Source organism: Haemaphysalis longicornis, unplaced genomic scaffold (genome assembly GCF_048455015.1).
Source record: "Haemaphysalis longicornis isolate Haplotype H1 unplaced genomic scaffold, Haemaphysalis longicornis Haplotype H1 scaffold_12, whole genome shotgun sequence".
NCBI lineage: Eukaryota > Metazoa > Arthropoda > Arachnida > Ixodida > Ixodidae > Haemaphysalis > Haemaphysalis longicornis.
The window spans coordinates 90,306,936-90,323,977 of record NW_027526225.1 but is presented as its reverse complement, the minus strand read 5'-3'; the positions used below and the strand labels follow the sequence as shown (position 1 = coordinate 90,323,977).

General features: G+C 50.8%; 1 protein-coding gene across 5 annotated transcripts in view; it reads right to left on the bottom strand.

Moving 5' to 3' along the window:
* LOC144162984 (uncharacterized) overlaps positions 1–17,042 on the bottom strand; it is a 38,288-nt gene that overhangs the window by 8,231 nt on the left and 13,015 nt on the right. The window contains exons 1-4 of one of the 5 annotated variants that reach the window (XM_077693747.1): positions 3,865–3,883; positions 2,986–3,055; positions 1,015–1,275; positions 232–504 (exon numbers count right to left, since the gene is read on the bottom strand). In XM_077693747.1, coding sequence (XP_077549873.1) covers positions 232–504; positions 1,015–1,275; positions 2,986–3,048 — 597 coding nt within the window. In that variant the 5' untranslated portion in view covers positions 3,049–3,055; positions 3,865–3,883. The other 4 variants (XM_077693744.1, XM_077693743.1, XM_077693745.1 and 1 more) reach the window with 4 other exon arrangements.

The window sequence follows — 17,042 nt, the reverse complement described above, 5'->3', positions numbered from 1 at the left end:
GAGTACCTGCTGGATCCTTCCGGGGGTTGTTCAGACTTCCAGTATCTCGGACAGAAGTGCCTTCAAAGAACGAACCTTTCCACCACCTGTTACGCATGTTACACTGACTGGACCGCAAGTGGTAATGTTGGCGAACCTGTTTTTATCTACTTTAATATCCCCACCTCGAGCACTCAGGCCGCTGCCACAAGGGACAGGGACGGAAAAGGAAGAAGAGAAGAGTGTACAGGCCTTGTGGAGGTAGTCGTTGACGAAGAAGAACTTCTCGGCGGTGTTGCAGATGTCCTGGCTGGCCGGCACGCAGTTGAGGTGCACCTGGTGGAAGACGGTCCCCTCGGGACACATCCACGAGTGCTTGGCGCCGGCCACGCAGTAGTGGAACACCTGGCAGTTGACCGAGTTGTCCGCGAAGTAGCCGTCCGACTTGCCCGAGCAGGTGAACGTCGACTTCTCCAGCAGCAGCGTCAGCGGGTTCGGCTTCTCCTCCTCCTCTTCCTCCTGCGACTGCCGTTTCAAATGGGAAAAAGAGCGTCATGAGCCGCACGAGCTGAAGGCGGGCTTTTCCGCAACACGGGTGTTGATGCGGTGAAGCACGCTCTTCAGGGGGCGAGCTTCTCTAGATTGCTCGAAATCAGCGATAGATACAGAGTCCGCTTTCTAACTTGTCATCTTTAAGTGCGGGTATCTGCATTTTCGCTAGAAAATGAATCTTCGGACAGCTTTAGAATGACAAGTGCATGGACGCCGTGCTTATTCTTCTCACGAGCCTCCATGTGTTACAATAGAGTGGTGACAACCATGCACACCGAAAATAGGTAACGCTCTCCAAGTTGCGTGACGTTTATTGACCATGGCTCAGCTTTGATTCGTCAAGTATCCCGCTTAGATTATTTGAACTGAAAGGTTTATTGCACAATTCGGAAAGAACAGAAACGGCACTAGTAGGGATGCCGGGTTGAAAGGCATGCCAGCTAAGGGGGGGGTCACAAAACGGGGAAAAAGAGAGCAGCTTGCCTGCTGTCCTCCCTGTTGTTGCTGCTGCTGCGTGGGCCTGGCGAGTCCGCCTCCGAAGGACTGCACGGTGGACCGACCCCGGGGCGCGGGCTGACCCTGGAAGGCGGAGGGGTCGTAGGCCTGCTGCTGGGGCGCCGACGACACCTGGGGCCGGAAGGACTGCGCCTGGGCCTGCTGCGGCTGGTACGCGTCGTAGCCCACGGGCGCCTGGCCCCGGCCGGAGGAGGCCGCCCCCGTCTGGTAGCCCGCCTGGCGCGGTGCCTGACGGTAGGAGGACGGGCTCGTTAGTGCCGGAGCAGTGCAAGGCACGTCGGCAAAAAATTGCGCCGTCGATTCGCGGACACAGAGCGACGGAAATAAAGACAGAGCGCGTGTGGAGAGGGAGACGTCATGCCGAGCCAGCGGCTGCGGTGGCGCGGCGTTCGCACCGCTGCCTCTGGCCGACCGAACATCGGCGTGTCCCGTCACCGTTTGTGTACGTTGTAAAATAGAGTGTGAGGCGAGTGCAGGGTCGAGTAGGTAGCGAAAGAGAACGGAATGTGATCGACAGCGACGAAATCCCTGTACTTGCGGATAACAATAGAGCGGCAGGCTGCCACTGCCGCTGCTAGAGCGAGCAAACGTGATCACTGAGACGTTTAGAGTGCAAAGCGTGGTTGACGCGGTGTGTGGCGGGTGTGCGAGAAACGCCATGTTGCGGCTGTTGAAGCCGGGGAACTGCGTGCGCTTCGGGCCGAGCCTAAAGTGCCCGTTGACTCTTAAAGATCCACTAATGTATGATTACTCTTTGATCAAGAGGAACTTGCTGAACGTGCGCTAGTATCGAAGGAACAAATCTCACGGCGTGTCTCCTTAACCAGGTTCTATTTAACAATATAAATGTTTAAGACAGATTGGTTGAAACCTTGGTCACAGTAACTATTTCATAATCATAGCTTGCCATAGCTACTCCTAAATTCTCGCGTTGCGGCGTTTTTGTTTATGTGCGCTTTGTAAACCCTCGACGTCCCCCCCCCCCCCCCCCACACACACACACACACACTTTTCTTTTGTGAGCTGAATGTACCGCCTTACTGGTATAATCTAGTCCAAGTTTACTATGCGTACTAACCATGCGCAGTAAAAAAAAACTAAAAAGTAAACAAAATGCATTTAATGCGCACGATGCCGCAAAAAAGAAGGTGCCCTACACGTTCGGAAATTAGGGCACGCTTTCGGCTTTTTAGGTCGGACACGCGGTCCGGCTGCGTAAGAACCTAGTAACCCTGCTTGATTTGAAGGGGGACCGCGAAGGAGAACTAAGCACACGCAGGTCGCGCGAACGGGACTCGCGAATGGCTTTCTCCTCCGCAGTGTACTGCCCAGCATGTCCTATCAAGTTCAACATCAGCTAATGGCTGCGAGACTACACTGCCTGTCTCGGAGTGACGGAACGTGACATACGAGGCCTTCATGTTCTCTCATCCTTTGGGGTGACTGCGGGTCGCCGATGTAAACGGGCAGTTAACAAAAAAAAACAAAAAAAAAACGTCAGCATGTGGCAGCGGGAACATTAATCACTTGGCAGGGTTCGAGACTGTTGACTGCGATCTATGTTGCCGTCTTTTAAAATTTTAATTGTCGCGTTTAAAATTCACTTTTTATTATTTCATAGCGGTTGCTGAACGTCTGGCCTGTTCACAGGAGCCACCAACAGGAACCACAAAGGCACTCTTCGCTATGACCTCTCTCGTTCGATCGCCCAGTCTCTGCGCCGCCGGCACGGCCCTATAGTTTGTCGTCAGGGAGCGAGACAACATTACGAGAGCGAAAGCAGCGGGAAATTACTCGAGAGATGCTGGTGAAAAGGTTTGGGAGGTTTGTCGCGTATTTTTCGAAGGCGATGACGAAAGCAGTGGCGACCAGGCAAGCGCAGGAAGGCGGGGCAAAAGTTGAGCGAGGTGAGGTTATTAAGAGAGGTGGTTTACGCACCCTAGATGCGGACACCGCTGCCAGGGTCACGAGTACCGTGACCGCCAGTACTGTGGTCCTCATGCTGCACCTGCGACACGAAAGAAGAACGGGCATCGTTACGGAGTCCGCGTGAACAGCAATTCACTAGAGGACAAGAGGGAACAGGGTGAAAAAGTGCGCCTAAGGTGGCAACAATTTAGGGAACAGAGATTGCCTTCGCGCAATACTCGAGGAAAAGACAGCCATATACTCGGGAGCCTAGTGCTCAGGAGCCCTAGTACTAACGATGTATTGAACACTAGTGTTCAATTTACTGGTGTATTGAACACTAGTGTTCAAGTCAAAGATGTATTGAACAGTAGTGTTTAATACATCGTTAAATGACTTTCGTAAAATGGGCATTCAATATGTTCGCTTACTGGCTTTCGTAGAATCCGTCTTTTCCTGCTAGAAGTCCGGCGTGGAGGTACTATCACTCGTCAACTGCGTGTCGTCGCTTAGTTACTTGCGATCACAATTCGTGGCTGTGAGCAACTTTGGTAAAGCTCAAATTAATTCAATTTCTTTAAAACCGCGCACAATCGTCCGTTATTTGCGCGAGTTCCAATCCCGACACACGAACTCGCACAAGCTTCACTCAGAGGAACTCCCGGAGCTTCGTTTCCTTTTGAAAAATCCCCACTCACTGGCCAATGACGTGTTTGCGCGCGACAAGAGACCGCCTGGAGACGGGCGGTTTGTCTCCGAATGCCCGGACGCACTTTTCAAGCATCCGCTTTTTATACGGACGAGTTAAGCGCGCGCGTCCTAGCCAGGCGAAACAGCACACAAACACCATTCAAATTCTGCCTCTCTGTTAAACTTTGTAACTGAATACATCTCCCCAAAACGATTCACCTTCTCAGAAAAACCTCAGCTGACGCTTCGCCGCCTGTCCGTATCCATATCCCCTTTCCCCTACCATTCTCGCTCAGCTATTGGATGCGTGAAGCCTCTTGCGCCGACATGTCTTGGCTTTGCCCAATAAGGAACGAACGTCTGCCGCTAACAACGACGTTGCTAACGCAATCCACGCTGTTCGTTGCCCGAACAGTATTCGCTTAGCCTTACGCTAAACCGCATAAGCAGAATAGGGACGCGCAATGTGTATGCCTCGCTGCTCGAATACGTATTCCAAGGGCGCGCGAAGACGCGAGAAAAGCCGACGGCAGACTTGTTGCCGTCTCCTGTTTTTTTTTTCTGCTGCAAAACGCTTGTCTGCCGCGTCTCGCTTCGCTTGCCGCCATGTTTCCGTGTTGGTGATGTGTTTGCGTATGCCTAGGTCGCTCGAAGCTGCATGCACGGGGTCATAGGCGTGTGCTTCAGCCAGACTCTGCTTCAGCGCTCGCGCGCTAACCCAAATCACTCATCTTTCCCACCGGGCGCGCTTTCCTCAGCGACGCTCCCACGCGCACAGCCGACTCTTGCTTGTGCGTTTATTTTTTTACCCTTTTTAAATAGTACTCGCGGCGCTTCTGACGTTTCGCGGCCGAGCCTCCACAAAAAAAGGAACAACAATAAGAAAGAGGAAATAGCAGAAATAAAAAGTACGCCCGCGTGTTTCTGCATCGCTAAGCGCCTAATAGTTCTGTACCCTGTGCGTGTGTATATGTGTTACAACTTTTTTCGCCGGGTTGTACGTTGAATAAGCGCTTGGTTGCAATCGGGTTAATTCTATGCAATTGGCGCAACGTCAGAGGCTCTCGGGTGAAACCACCTGAACGCACGTAATAGTGTCGCGTTCACTGTTTATTACCCCATTTTAATAACTAATTAGTCGAAACCTGTCTGGCATGTCGCGTAGTTTTAGGTGGTTAGAAGCAGACTTAGTTTTGTGGTTGTCAGATATAATGGCAATTTTCTCAGATGAGCGTAGACTGACTGGGATGCGGGTACGGTGACGATGCTTTTTCCGATGCCACACTACAACCACATTTTCCGCGTGGCGGTGTGCGACTGTTCGCAGCGAGAAAAAGTAGTGAGCTATGTCCGTTGTTCTTTCGAAAATTTGGCCCACCGCGTGCATTAAATGCGATGCGAGACACTCGTGAAAAGGTACTGACGGACGTGCCAATAGAAATAGCTTCGATCGACGGTTGCGAGAATGGGAGCACGGTGTGCCAACAAACCGACGTCTCGTCAGGCGCAGTTCGTAAAAGCTGAGAACGGACATTTGGTTGAGTTTCCTCCCAAGTCATGCTCAAGACCGGACTTAATGGGCAGTCGGAGTCGCCGAAACCTGTTCCGTATATGCATGTCCCGCTACTTTTCAGATTGCAGTGAGAGCAGGAATCTTATGTGCGGCAAGTTGCCGAAAACCGGCGCGTCACTTAATTGCGCCATCAAACGCTACCTTATCCGCCCACGTAAGCGCTACTGTTCCTTCTTCAAAACTCTTCCGTTATAAACTTTGGTTTCAACAGGAACAAGCATATTCTTACTAATACGCCGGACGGATTCACAAGACGTGCACCACACTTGAGTTCTTACTTTCTGTAGGGGAGTCGTCTTACGGGAGTCTCAAATATCACTTTCGTGTCGCGCTTTGCGTTCGATAAAGTCGTCCCTACAAAATCGATTGCAGTGGTATTCAGAATCTGCTCAAAAGGACACCTACACGGGCCTCAGTGAACAGTGGCAGAACGCACTTCTCTCGTGTCCTGCAAGCGAATTCGTGCACCGTCATTATTCTCAATCTTCGTCGAAATAGCTAGCTACGTGCCGCACGCTTGTCTTTCTTATATCCAGTTTCGACACAGCCTCGTCAAAGCCGCAAGCGAGCCTCTCGTCGCGTGCACCCGGCATTTCAAGGGACTTTGCAGCCTATTTTCTCACCGCATTCATGCGGGCGGCAGCGCAATTGCGCTCTGGGCAGTTCTCCCTGCATGGCGTACCGGTGGTTGCGCAAGTATACCGGCTTTGAATCCTGCTTCGCCAGGCCAGAGGCCATAACAGCGAGAAAAGGCAAAGCGCTAGAAGCCGAGCCCAGCGTCTTGAAGAGGGCGTTGCTGTTACTTTTGCCCCCAGCCTGCGTGCGGGAGGGGCTTGCGGCGAAATTGTGCAATTTCACGCAGAAACCGGCTGTCCCGTTTCTCTGTCTTGTGCACGGCCCCTGCTTCGTGTCTTTCACACTCAGTGCGTGACACTTCCAAGTGTTGAAAGAGCGTAATTGGCTTCAGGTCGGGGTCTGATGTCACGAGATAAAGCTTCCAAAACAGCGCCGTTATTCGCACCAATGCGAATCAGCCCACGCACCATTCTCTCTGGAGCTGGCGACGGAAGTGCGTTAAGCACTCCAGAGTCCGCGATGATTACGGAGGAATTCGAAAGATATACGTCGCACCAGCGTACTTCCGGTCGCACGTTTGACTGCGCGGTTGCCGTCTTGGTTGCGATTTTTTGTGAAACAGAAGCTCCGCATGTTTCTATTCTTGGCCGCTTCAGTGTTTGATCTTCGTATGCGACTTCTTCCTCTGAGCGTGCTTCTCTGCATAACTGTTTATTCGTTCTATGCTTGTCTTGTTTCATTTTTTTCTTCTACTGAAGCTCGTATTAATAAAATGTTCACTCACTCATACCTGGAATTGAACTCTGGCTCATTTAACACGAACGTGTTTTATTCCCGGATACACGAAGATTTCACTGACGTCATACCCGTCACGGAAGCGACGCCAGTACAACGAAGCAAGTGGCCTGTAAAGGGTGCACCCCTGCACACAAGGTCTTCTTGCGGGGAAGCAACCTCCAGTACTAAAGAGTACGTTATACCTAGGGTTGTTCATTTTCGGGTTTTATAATTTTTCACGGAAGTGTTTTACACCGGGATACACCACGATTTCACTGACGTCATATCCGCCACGGAAATGACGCCACTACACCTTTGCCGATGCGACCCGCCAGCAGGACGTCGCTCGCCAAGCACACCCACAAGACAGCCGCCGACCCGCGAATCATGCTCAGCCGGAGATTTCGCTTAGAATACACTGACGCGAGGCGAAAGTCACAATTCACTTATTGTCACTGCTCTCGCTAGAGCCGCGGTCCTCACTAATGTACACAAGGTCGTCTTCGCAGCACAACGAGCAATGCAGCTTCACGGCACAACGCGCATTGCCGTGAAGCTGCACCAAAGAAAATACCCGCGCACCTCACCCACATTCGCGCACCGCGCAATTGTCCGCACCCCTACTTTGTCACTGGAATTATCGCATTTTTGGCGCAGGTTATACGCGCGAAAATGCGGTAGTTCAAGTTTCAGCCTCTTCATGACAGCCACCACGATAAATGGTGTAAGGCCGGGTTCAGACTGTTGCCACAACTGTCGTAATATCTGTCGCAATAACCGAAAAAAGAAAGGTGACGGGTGGTCATTCCAATCGATGCTATTCTGGTTGTGTGACAGATTTGTGTTGTGGTTCCTTTCGCCGGAACATCAAACTGCTGACAACGGACGTCTACTCAGTTAAGGGTGATACCCAGATCGGCGCCTGTCTTTACCAATAAGGTGAAACTGGCGGACGTGCGTGTGCGGGGTTCATTTCGCCCGATCCCTTTTAGTTTCCTCATCACATCTTCCCTGCTTATTGTGCTGCAGAGGGACCTCTCACTGTGCTTGTAGTGTGCGTGGCCGTCGTGTGTGCTGGGTACTGTTGCGGAACTTTTTTTTTTTTTTCATCGTCGTGCTCAGAGAGAGAGAGAGAGAGAGAGAGAGAGAGAGATAGAGACAAAACGCGGGTAAGTCACTGCTTGCGAACGTCCTTTTCGTAGTATGCTGTAAACAATAGCACGTTAAAGCTTTGTTAAGTCGGTAGTCTTTGATAATGAGCGCCTGGCGAAGCCCCAATGCCTTCGCATTTATGTGAGTAGGGTTCAGCGTCCCCAGGAATTTTTAAAGCGAAAGCTTTCTTAATGGTACCGATTGTATCCTGCCAAAAAACTAATGCGTTTCCCCATAGACCGGTTGGCCGACCGAAAAGCTCTGACAAGATCTCTGGACATATACAGCGCGTGCGTGAAACCCGGCTTCCATTCTGTAGAAATGGTTACTTGGAAATCGCAGAAAAGGAACGGTTATAGATGAGGCAATACACGCATCGATTATGAAGCAGGAGTACAGTAGTATACCTTTATTTCATAGCCCACGTATCAATATAGATTTGGATTGTTCGTGTACAGATGCGTTTACTTAGTGCGTGAAGCATCGTCGCATGGGTTCGTTTTTTTGTTTGCTATTTGTGTTTTTGAAGGTTTGACGATCGAGTGGACTCACTTTCGGCGAAGGTTTTGACGCACTTTTAACGCACTTTTGACGCAAGAAAGCTTTCGCGGTTCTCTCAACTTTCTTTTAAAGAAGATGCTAGAGGATTTTTGTTTCTTTCATTTCTTTTCCCTTTTTTTTTCAGGTGAGCGCTGGCGCCTATTCGTGACACGATAGAGATGCAAGGAGAACTGATTTTGTCAGGGCTTTTGCTTCGAACCGTAAAAGCCGCGCTGTGCACCCTCGCTCTGTAGCGCGTATACGTTTATGCATCGCATACAGGAGGCGATGGTTCATGCTTTCGTAAGCACTTCCTTTTTCTCTGCTAAATTCGACTCGGGAACACGTGTCATCGCACCTAAAAAACGGACAGTGTTACAAAAAGGCAAGGGAAGGGGAAATAATTGTTGGAAGCTGCGCACAGAAAGAGTCCTGCTATATTATTCGGATTTCTTTTAGAGCGAAAAAAAAAATACAAACGGTGGCATGCTCCGAAAAAAATTCCCATTGGCAGCGACGCGTCACATGGTGTTAAAACAGCGGCGTCAATGGCAAAACGGTTACTTTATTGGCTTCTTTGGCAAACGCGGCTTGCACCAGCTTGACGTCCCCATTGGCTGCGGCGCGTCACGTGGCTCCAAAGCAACGGCGTCATTGGCTGCGAATGCGTCATCCGTAGGAGTAACGTTCCTATTGGCTGCAACGTGACCCGTGGCTTTATAACAGCAGCGTCATTGGATGTGAACGCAGCATGCGCCAATATAACGTTGCTGTTGGCGGCGTTCCTGCAGCAACGACGCGTGTCCCTTGTGTGCGTGTCGCGTGTGGGAAGTCACCATTCGCCAAGTGCTTTCTCTCCATTCGTTCACGCGAGCCCGGCTCAGTGCTGGTGGGTAGATATTCGGTCATCGCGTTGCGGAAACAAAGCGTGCAACACTGTTCAGACCTCGATTCTGAGGTCACGTGAGGACGTGGAAACAATGAGGCAGGACCCCCTCTGCCACGCGAATTTGTTCGTAGCACGGGAGATCTGGGATGGTATTCTCGGGTTTTGTCCCTTTTGTGTCCGTTTCAAAAGTGTCCGTTTTGAGCAAGCCCTGATGGGCTAAAAGCGAACACCCGGATGTGACGCCATGCAAGCACGGCGGAGCTATAAGCCGCGGCTTCTCGATGAGCAGACGATTTGGAGCAGACGATTTTTCGTCGCCTTGTTGTTGGTTCGCTTGCGGAACAATAAACACATGAAATAAGTTTGGAATAGGTTTAGTCGTTTAAATTGTGTTTACAAGAACAGTTGCGCAAAAGTCAACCCCAAGCCCGCCTACAACTGAAAGCACGTCACAACAAAACGGACGCGAAACGGACGTTTTCAAAACGGACAAACACGAGAATACCGCCCCTGTACACACGTAGTGCCTTTCTTAATCGGCACGCGGGTGTGTGGGCACAGAGAAAGGAAAGCTTACAGGGCGTATGCGCTCCTCGAAGGAGAGAAAGGGGGAGCAGACAAGGCGCCGTCGTCACGTAGCGGCCGGAGGAAGTGCCGTTAGTTTCCTGGAAAGTTGAGTAGAGAGCGTGGCAGGTAGCCAGCTGAGCGCAGCAATGGGTGTGGAGGTCAAATTTTCTGCACGATTGGTTTCTGCTGAGACCTCGTTCTCGCTTTCGGGGGGTTCAACTTTCTAAAAATGATTGACCCTCGCTCTCGGATTGCCCGCTTCATGTCACGCACGGTATGTGCCTCTGACCGCGTTTCTTGCGCCGTGACAGGCAGCGTGAGTGCACCACCAAGACAGCTGCAGCCCCGGCACCCGATGACGTCACTTTATCCCCTGACTTCGTTTAGTGCTGGTTGCAATATTCCACCTGTCTTTACTGATTTTTTTTTTGTCCGTTTCTCCCCACCTCCAACTACGGCCCTGTTTTTTTTTTGTTCTTTTTTTTTTCTTCTCTGTCTAGCTGAAATTCTGGAGACTTCTAGTGTCGCGAGAACCGATGCAGGCCTCGGGCTCCCAATAGAATAACCGCACGGTATATCCCGCGTGAAAATGTTTCCTCGCAGCTTGATTAAGGGGTGGACGCCGTCGGTTATGCATGCTCCCAGAAAAGATACATCTTCAGTGCCGCAACGTTGCGACAACAGCGTACTTATCTTGGCATCGTTTCGGCACGATTTCGCCTTTGACGCGCTCGACTGCTTTAGGAAAAGGCTAACTTATCCTTTATTGCGCGAGCAATACGTGGGGCATGCCGGCGAAATCTCCATTCCGTTCAGTTTCGCGTAGCTGTGTCACCAGAGCGCGTGATTGAAAGCACAGAACGACAGTGGAGAGATGTGTTCCGTAGAGTTGGGGGAGGTGGCTTCGCAATGCTGGCGAAGTCACCATGGAGACGGCAAATCGAAGCGCGGCTCGCCAGCTGCGTCGGCAATGACTGTTCTTGCGACAACCGCCGCCGCTTTTACGCGTTGTAGTATATAGCCAATGTGGCCGGCAAAACATGAATGCATCGCAATGACGGCGACGATAAGCCGATACTGGTGGGCAACAAAAATCGGCCACGTATCTGCTCCTTTAGTTGCAAATGTTGACGCAAGACGATAGTCGACTGGCGCCCTTGCCAAGTAAAGGACTCCCTTCTCTTTCCCGCTCACCTCTCATTCTGTTCCTCTCCCGTCTCGTTCCTCCCAAGCTAGGTTTGCTCAAGTCAATTTAAATTTACAGCGTTCCACTCCTCCCTCCAAGTCGGGTGCCCCGATGCCAGGGCTGTCGTACGGCATAGACGCGCGTCCTACTACAACATTTGTAGAACCACGTTGCCCTACTGCAGGAACGTTCCAAGCGGAATGTGGAGCCTACTTAGTGGAACTACAGTGGCTAGAATAGTGGAACCTTTCGTTGCTATTTCCGTTTGATTTTTTAAATGCCGCTAGGCACCGTGGGCAACAGCAGGAGACTGTTTTCTGCTGTTGATGTATTTCATTTGCTATCGCAAAAACCAAGCTTATGTTGATTTTTTAATAAAGGAACACTGCAAACTCATATGTATTGATTTTCTGCCTTATATTTGCGTAATGTCTTTTTCTTGTTCAACAATGTTGACAAGTATGAACATTAACACCGGATTTAGGGGTTTAGATTTGGCTGTGGGTGTATAAGAATATTGCGCAGTTTCTGTTTCACTTCGGCCGGTTGGCTGAATCGAGTGATAGACAGACAGACAGACAGACCAAAGTTTCTGCGATTAATTCATCTGCAAAAGCTAGCAAACGTGACCACCGAGACGGTTAAAAGTTGTAACGCTAAGCACAGTTGGCACGGTTTACAAGGGTAGTGCGAGAAACACCGCGCTACGAACTTCTTAAGCCCGAGAAAGGCGTGAGCCAAGCCAAGCCAAGTTTGCGAGAGAGACAGACGAGATCATAGAGATAATATACTGACGAGATGCTACATCGTTTTTAAAAGAGGTACAGGCAGCCAATTCCTCTACAAAAGCTAGCAAACGTGACCACCGAGACGGTTAAAAGTTGTAACGCTAAGCACAGTTGGCATGGTTTACAAGGGTAGTGCGAGAAACGCCGCGCTACGAACTTCTTAAGCCCGAGAAAGGCGTGAGCCAAGCCAAGCCAAGTTCGCGAGGGAAAGAGACGAGATGCTCGCGCATTCTTGAAGATCCCCTAACGGATCTCTCATTAACATTTATCTAACTTTCCTTTCGAGTTGTGCCTTTGGGTCTGCCATTGGCCGTGACACCTTCTTTGATAGATACTGCACGGGAGTGGCCACCACGCTACCATGCCCCGTTCGACGACACCTGCCCCTTCTGCACAGCTCCGGCCGCACAAGCTGACGCGGACCATATCATATGGGCGTGTCCTTCACTGGCCTTAGCCAGAAAGCGACACCTGAGAGGCACAGGCCCCCATCCTGGAAGACCCCCCGACCTTCAGCGGTGGCTCTGGGCACCCCACCACCGCTCCCTTCTTGACTTCCTTCGAGAGACGGGAGCCCATGTATATTTGTAAATAAGTTATTTTTATGCCAACGGGCATTCTATCGCAAAAAAAAAAAAAAAAAAAAAAACTGCACGTGAACTGCCTTCCCCGTGACAAAGTGGAAAAAGCCGAATGTTTCGTCACCGTAGGAGCGGCAGGCACGGGCGTGGCCGTTTTCGTCGGTCCTTCCACAGCTGGCAACGTACTCGGTTCACGCTAGGCGTAACGCTTCCTGGCGCGGCCATTTTCGCCTCACAGAAACGAGTCTGACGCCGGGTGATCGGAATCGGCGTCCGGTCTCCGCAGGAGCTTGTATCTCCCATGGGCGCTGCTGGCGGGCATGCTAATTTCCTCCAGACAAGCGGTACCGCTCCGTGCCGCCCGTTTGCGTGGTCGCAAGCTGTGGACGGCGTTCCCCTTGGGGTGTGGCTGGCGAAACCGTTACGGGCCGGCGCCGGCGAGAAGATAAGGCCTCAAAGCTACGTCATTGCGATAAGATGTATACGGGGTTTCTAGCCTTCCAAGTGGCCCAGCGTTAAAGCGAGCCAGCGAGCTTGCTGCAACAAGCGTGCCATATGCTTCCTGTGGCGCGAAAAACGCTAAGTTTTCAGGGTGCATGGTTAGGTGCCTAGAGTAGCTTCTAGCTCGGAAAATCCTAGTATCCAGTTCCTGCGTAGAAAAAAAGCGCCATGGTAATCGTCATCATCGTCAGAGTTATTATGAATGCTATTGTTCTGCAGTGCTTCGATTGCCGGGCACACACACACAGAGAGAAAGAGAGAGAGAGAGAGAGAGAGAGAGAGAGAGAGAGAGAGAGAGAGAGAGAGAGAGAGAGAGAGAGAGAGAGAGAGAGAGAGAGAGAGAGAGAGAGAGAGAGAGAGAGAGAGAGAGAGAGAGAGAGAGACTGTGGGTATGTAACTGCACATTGTATCGTGGTAACTATCTACTTGGGTTTTTTGACTGTGGGTACATAACCCTACAATGTTTCGTGGTAACTTGTCTAGTGGTGAAGACAGGCGCTGCGAAAAATCTCCAGTCTACAGTATGTCGGCGACCAGCGAAGCGCGTAGTTTTACGAATTCTGAATACCCGGAAACGAAGATAAATATACATACCCGTTCGTTTCTAACTTCGAAACACTGAACGAAGACGTGGCAAGACCAGTTTAAGTGCCATTTACGAGTTCGTAATTGGTAAACCAAAAGACTCCGGTGCGAGGCTGCCCGGCCGCGCAGTGGCGACCAGTCAACAATACTTGCCCACGTTGCAGGCGATTGGGAGAAAAAGAAAATATCGGCGCTGCACGACGACGTCTTTTTTTGCCGGTTTCATTCGTGGAGGCGTGGCCCCAATTTCGCCGCAGTGGCTGCAGTGCCAACGGAGACGGCGTGCACTGCCTTTGTCGCCGACCTTGCATTCCCTGTGCCCTTGGGGTAGATCGCCGCGTCCAGGAGTGATGAATGTCATCGGTGTCAGAGGGCACCCTCTTTCACGCCGCCATCTCGTCCACGTCGGGACCAGGCCGTCCGTTCGCAAAGGGCCGGTCGGGCAGTGCGAGAGACGACTGGAGGCGTTCCAAGAGACGCGGTCATGATGTGTGACACTGCTTTCGTATTTGCATTCGAAGGAGCCTGTATGCCTCGCGCACATGCTGCAATTTTTTAGTCAGTCGAAGGCGCTCTTAGTATACCTCGTCCCATTTCTCGTAATAGGGTTTAAGCCTCATTCGTGACGCCTCCCGCATTTTCCCTGTTCATAACCCGCTAGCGCAAAAGTGCGTATGCAGCAGGGGGAGGGGACGACGCGGGTATACGACGGTACGGAGTTAGGCCTAACGTCACTCTTTGAGGTCTACCGTCATCAACTGGTACCCGCAGTTCGGCATTCAATGATTATTCGGCGCTGTTTGGAACGTCCTAAAATTGCCTAACCTTGTGCGTAAACATAGAACGTTAGCCTTAACGGGGGTGCTTTGGTCAACGTTTCGTACGTAGGAGTGTATGCCGCAGTTCCAGTTGCAGCAGACGTAGCAGCCGCGATGAATTCTGGGGCATCAAATTAGCTAGAGCGCAAGCACAAGGCACGTCAACCACAAAAATCTGTGCCCGTAGTGGGAATTTTGTGCGCACCCTTTGAAGGCTACCAACAGAGTAACACATTCCTTCAGTGGGGTAATTGACCACGCCTTATAAGCAGCATTGAATGCTGCTTTTGCACGATATTTCATATTTGGAGCAGTCAAATATGGGTTATCGTGGCGCAGCCAAACCCTTTGTGATTTCTTTCCACAAATGGTTCCGTTTCTTTCGACGAGTTGTTGGGGGGACGAAGCACGCATGTTGCCTACATACCAGCATTGAGGAGACGTGCATGCCCAAAATGGCGTTCTGCAGCTGCACGCGCGGGTTTGCCAGTTCCAAAGGCCGTGCTTTAATAGAGACAAAATAAAATATCGTACGAACAGCCGCGGTGAGTTCGCAACGAGTGATGTGCTTTGCCGCAACGTCCACGTTTGCTGGGCCGAATCTAGGAATTCGGGATTATGTTTCTGAGAAAGAAGAAAAGAAAGATATAAAAACAACAGACATTGAAAATTTTAATAGATTCACTTTATGATTGGGACTGGTTACTATCACCTTGAATTTTCAGTTGTTTTTTTTTCTGTCGTTTATGAACCCAAAACTCTTTCCAACCTCTCTAAATTATCTGTCCTAAGCGCCTTGTAATTAAATGAAAATTCTATTTTCACTGCCTTCTGTTGATTGGCCGATCCCCTGATCGGGTATGTGCCATACCTAAAGGCGCAACAACAGCAACCAGCCAGTGTAGCAGTGTTTGCTAGGCATAAAAGGACCGCAGGTGGTTTGCACTAGCTCCGCTATTCGGAGCACTTCGCAAACCAGATGCAGCTTCGACGCTATATTAGTTGTTCTTCTAAACACGTCTGTTTAAACTGCATATCAATAAAAAATAGCCACATATACAGCCTTCGCTGTACAGTGAAAAGCCAAAGCTATTATCCGAAGCTCTGTGCTGCCGCGTGACTCTCATCTTAAGCGCGAACGAAAAGCTTAAGCATCACAGCGACACTCCAGGACGCGAATTGAACAGGCAATGAAGTCAGGGCGTTCAAGTAGTCGGGGTCCTGCCGCACCTTTCTTAATCTTACAATATCCGGCCTCACGTCGTTGCTTATGATGAATGTTTCCCATTTGGAAACACATTCTTTCTTGCCGCATTCTTTTTTGAAGTATTTTGCTCCGATTGCCTTCCTAATGCCCCTACCACTTAACAGCAGAGCTGTTGCTTAATCTTTTCGGCCGCCGTCCAGTGTAACCAGAAAAAATGCCAAGCAAAAATACCGAGCGCACGTGAGCGTGCGCCGCGTGAGGAGCGCCCAGCGTCGGCCGGCTCGACCTTCGAGAACACTCTGCCCAGCGTTCGTGGAGTGATCTCTCGCGTGCTCTTCTCCTCGCCAGTTCACGTGCGTTCGCGCCTAAACTTGGGAGCACGGACGCCGAGTTCGCGAAGCCGGTTGCCGCGGGATCTAGCGCGTGCTAACGCGGTACACTTTGGGAGAGATGTCAAAGGCTGCGGACAAAGCGATCCGGGCCTACCAGTCGCGGAGAAATTTAAGCGGCAAATTTCAAAATCCGTGTGAGGTGCAACAGCCGGGTCTCCGACGAGGGGAGAGGAGGGGCCGCCAGCTCTGCTGTTTCTAAAGCCTTGCACCACTGCTGCAAGCTGCGCCAACTTTTTTTTTGTTTGGTATACGTCTTGCCCCCGCAGTGTCCTCCACTCCGTTTCCCACCTCACCGCCTTCGCGATAGGATCGGGATGTCTCCCCTCATGTGTGCTATTGCTCCCTGTTTCTGAAAATGCGTGGCATTTCTATGCGCACTCAACCCTTCTCTCCTTGCGTAACGTTTCATGTGTCACGCATTCGCTGCATAAGATAAGGCTATTAATAAAAGGCCCCTGGATGTCCATGTTTGTTTATAAGACTGGTAATATTGCCGCGTAATAAATGCCTTCCCTCCAACGCATTCGTTCGCAGTACTTAGTGAGACCGACTCTAATGGAACGTGTTTGCAACGCGCCGTGTACAGTTCCTAGGGCCTTCATACCTTCCTACAAAACCACTTTTATTGCGCCTGAAGAGTTGTGTTCTCAGTAAGACGCTCCTGTACAGCAGGAAAGCTCACTTTGTGTGAAATAGCTGTCAACGTAGTTATCCGGCAGTTCCCACGTAGGGGATATTCTGCGCGTTTTTAGGGGCAAAGCCCCTTAGGGCCTGGGGCTGTTGGCGTCTCTGTCGTCGTCGTAGTAATCGTCGTCTCATGTATTCACGGTACTAAAGCACCGGGAAATTCGTTTACGCATCGCGCTAGAACGTAACGCGTGCTAAAAAAACACCTCGACACTCGTTTACGCCTCGTGCTGGAGCGCTTCGTAACGCGTACTAAAAAACACCGGGACACTCGTTTACGCCTCACGCTAGAGGGCTTCGTGCTTCAAAGACACGAGACTTTTACAGCAAAGCTGTGTACCTCTACCCCCCAAGAGTTTCATCTCCGTTGGCAAAAACGCCAAGGCGCCAGAATACACTTATACACTGCATGCTTCGCCCCTCCCCAGGTTTCACGTTAGTGGAGATGGCCCGGGACTTTTTTTTTTTTTCTAATCTGGCAGTCGCCTAATCGTGCTTCGCAGGAAAGCTTGCGTGAATTTTGCGTCGCGTGCATGACCGTAGATCTCATTCAGCCAGTCAGTCTCGTCGGACAAGGA